This window comes from Bidens hawaiensis, unplaced genomic scaffold (genome assembly GCF_021521415.1).
Source record: "Bidens hawaiensis isolate Kalapana, Puna unplaced genomic scaffold, B.hawaiensis_p1.1 tig00014774_1, whole genome shotgun sequence".
NCBI classification, from domain to species: domain Eukaryota; kingdom Viridiplantae; phylum Streptophyta; class Magnoliopsida; order Asterales; family Asteraceae; genus Bidens; species Bidens hawaiensis.
This window is the reverse complement of record NW_027492301.1, coordinates 299,305-302,641: the sequence shown is the minus strand read 5'-3', so window position 1 is coordinate 302,641 and position 3,337 is coordinate 299,305. Positions and strand designations below refer to the sequence as shown.

The following is a 3,337-nucleotide window of genomic DNA, read 5'->3' as shown; positions in this document are numbered from 1 at the left end:
CTAACGTATTTTATGAACATATTTTACAGGTAACCAATAGAACAGTGTAGTAAAAGATGGAGGATATAGCCGTTAGACGCATCTGATGGCTTAGTTTGGTTTAAATTACGTAAAATATTTAAATTAACGTTTTATCACTTTTAATGTTTTGTTAAGACAATATCAGGTGTTTAAATCCTGAGTTCTATAAATGAATATTTTAATCAAGAAAAGACCTCCGCTACGCAACGCATACTTTGATATATTTTCAAACCAGTTACCAACTATGGTCACACGCCCAGGCCAATGGAGCCGTGCGTGACAGGTTGATATCAGAGCCATCGGTTTTACCAAAGTAGGTATTTGACAAAAGTACCAAGGCTTAAACCAGATTAAGTTATGACTTGTAGGGATGAGAAAGGTTAATAATATCTAGTAATTCCTTCGAAACTAACTAATGTAGATATTTTTAGTATTCAAGTATACAAATAATTTTTTTCATTTGGTTGTTAATAAATCTCACTTTACTTTTATGGTAGAATGTCTCAGCCAAAGCCATCAAACACTGAAGCTTCAAGCAAACGAAGTGGCACTAAAGGTACATTAGATAATGGTCAGAAAATTCCTGAGCAGTAACTGAACAAAATGCAAGAAATGGTTACCAATGCAATGCAATGACTTCAATTAGGCATTGGAGAAAAATTTATCTGTAAAGAGTGAATCGCATTACTCTCACAAATCTATCAAAGCCCGTATTCATCAAAATCCCTCAGCACATGAAGAAATCATCACAGCTCGACGGCTTATAGTGACCTTAATCGAGATTTCAAAAGAAAGTTAAAAATTCAATGTTGAAGTTTTAAGGACTTTAAGGCATATGGTCCAAAAGAATTCTATGGTGATAAAGGTGCCATAGTAGTGCTTCGTTGGTTGGAAGAAGTAGAATCAATTGTAATAATCGGAAAATGTATTGAAAAGAAAAAGATTTGGCACGCATCTCAGATGTTCAGGGGCGAGGATCTTGAACGGTGGAACACTTTAATCCTTTCCCAATGGAGAGAAGTGTTGTACAATTTGAAATGGGAAGAGTTCAAGACTCTCATGCTACAAAAATTTTACCCAATGCATGAGACAAATCTGATTCAGACAAGGTTCTTGAGAAACAAAGTTGCGGGTACTAACCTGAAGGAGTACAATACCAAATTTCAAGAGCATTGCCGACTTGTTCCTCAAAGTCAAGTAGAGTAACCCGTTACATCAGGGGGTTACCATGTGAGAATCGAGACATGGTGAGGTCACACTTGCCACAAACTGCGGATTCCGCCATGGAGTTAGCAGGTTATTTGATAATGGTCTTATACGTGATAGAGAGGAGGATAAGAAAGGTGAGACAAGTGACAAAAAGGAGAAGAAGGGGAGCAGTTACAATGTGACGAAGAAGAAGAAAGGTGAATTCAACCCCACCTACCCAGTGTGCAAAACCTGTAAAAGGAGGCATCTAAGGAAATGCCGATTTAAACACCAATAGTTTGTGACCACTGCAAGAAACCGGGTCACATTTCTCAAGAATGCGGGAAGAAGAACATAGCCTGCCCTAAGAAGATAATGCTAAGAGGAGGTGCTAGTGGAAGTGGCACCAAACCAGAGGCAAAGAAGGGAAACGCCAGAGCATTTGTCCTCAACACCAAGCAAGCCGCAGAGATACCAGATGCCATCATCGGTACGTTTCTAGTTAATAATGTCTACGCTAGGGTATTGTTTGATTCAAGTGCAAACCAGAGTTTTATAAATCATAACTTTTGTAGTTTATTAAACGAACCCTTAACAAAATTAGACAAAACTTTAAACGTAGAAACGGCTAATGGTGACCTAGTAGGAATTTATGAAGTATTAGAATATGGTAAAATCTTGTTAGAAGAATATGTCATACATGTTCAATTGTTGCCCACGACATTGGTTGGTTTTGATATAGTCTTAGATATGGACTGGTTATCAGATAACCAAGTCCGTATCGTATGCGACAGAAAAACCATAGAACTTCGAGCAACAGATGGAAGAATAATTCAAATAGCCGGAGATAAAAATGTCAGTCAGGTTAGCATAATCTCCATGATTAAAGCTAACAATTGCCAAAACCAAGGATGTTTAGCATTTATGGCATATGTAACCGAAGAATCCAAAAAGAAAGAAATCAATGGTATACTAGTAGTAGCCGAATTTCCAAATGTATTTCCAAAAGAGCAACCAGGAATACCACCAAACCTAGAAGTTGTGTTCAAAATTGATCTAAAGCCCTGTAATATTCATCACTTTTCAAACCCGAAAACTTAACCAATTTTATATTTTTGGTTTTGTTTATATATATATATATATATGTGTGTGTGTGTGAATAAAATGAATAGAAAATGAATGAACAATAACTTAAATCCTCGTGAATATTATATATATATATATATATATATATATATATATATTATAAAGTTATTAATTAAATTTCATTGCATTCATTATTTTGGCATCTTTATTTATTCGTATTCGTTAAACCGAACCGGTTTATCGTTTCATTGCATTCGTATTTGACGTTCATCGTTAACATAATATTCAGAGGATTTAAGTTATTGTTCATTCATTTTCTATTCATTTTGTTTAATTAACGAACCTCCGGGTTTAGAGTTTTATTAAGTTTAATCGATAAGCAAACTACCCGAGTATAATATAACTAACATCTAAGTTTCATAACTTATTATTTCGGTCAAAACGCATTTCAAAGTTCGGGTTCCAATTTGTAAATTATTTTAATCTTTTGATCTTAAAACATTTCAAAGTACGAGGTTGAAATTGTAATTATAGTTTAAATTCAGTTTTAAAGTATCTAGAAACTGGAGGGACTAACTTTGCAAATTTAATTTAGATTATTTTATTATCAACCTTAATCCCGTTTTTTGGCAACATAATCTGGCGGTCGGAAACACTGCCGATCAAGCCCAAAACACTCCCTAAGACTAGTTTTTGACCAAATTGTTTCTTGTAACGGGTTTAGACTTCATCATCATCTGTTATTCATCAATTATATTAAGTTATAACCACTTTAAATCGATGAATTGAACCCGTATACACCGCCACATCGCCGGCCAAATAATTAAAGAAGATGAACTATGGTTATTATTTAAATATTTGTATTCCTGTTATAAAACCAACTTTTAATCTAGACCAGATGGTTAAGACTCTTGGGTGTAGTACAATAGACCCGGGTTCGAACCCGGGTCAATGCAAAGTTTTTATTATTTTTTTTAAACCATTTTCTTATATATTAAAAATCAAATAAATTATTTAAAAATCATAATAAACCAAATAAATT

General features: G+C 34.3%; 1 protein-coding gene across 1 annotated transcript; it reads left to right on the top strand.

The window, feature by feature from the left end:
• Window positions 1-1,584: 1,584 nt before the first annotated feature.
• LOC143547660 (uncharacterized) lies at window positions 1,585-2,310 on the top strand. The gene has a single exon (XM_077039035.1). It carries the CDS (start codon window positions 1,585-1,587, stop codon window positions 2,308-2,310), a length of 726 nt encoding a protein of 241 aa, XP_076895150.1.
• Window positions 2,311-3,337: the final 1,027 nt, after the last annotated feature.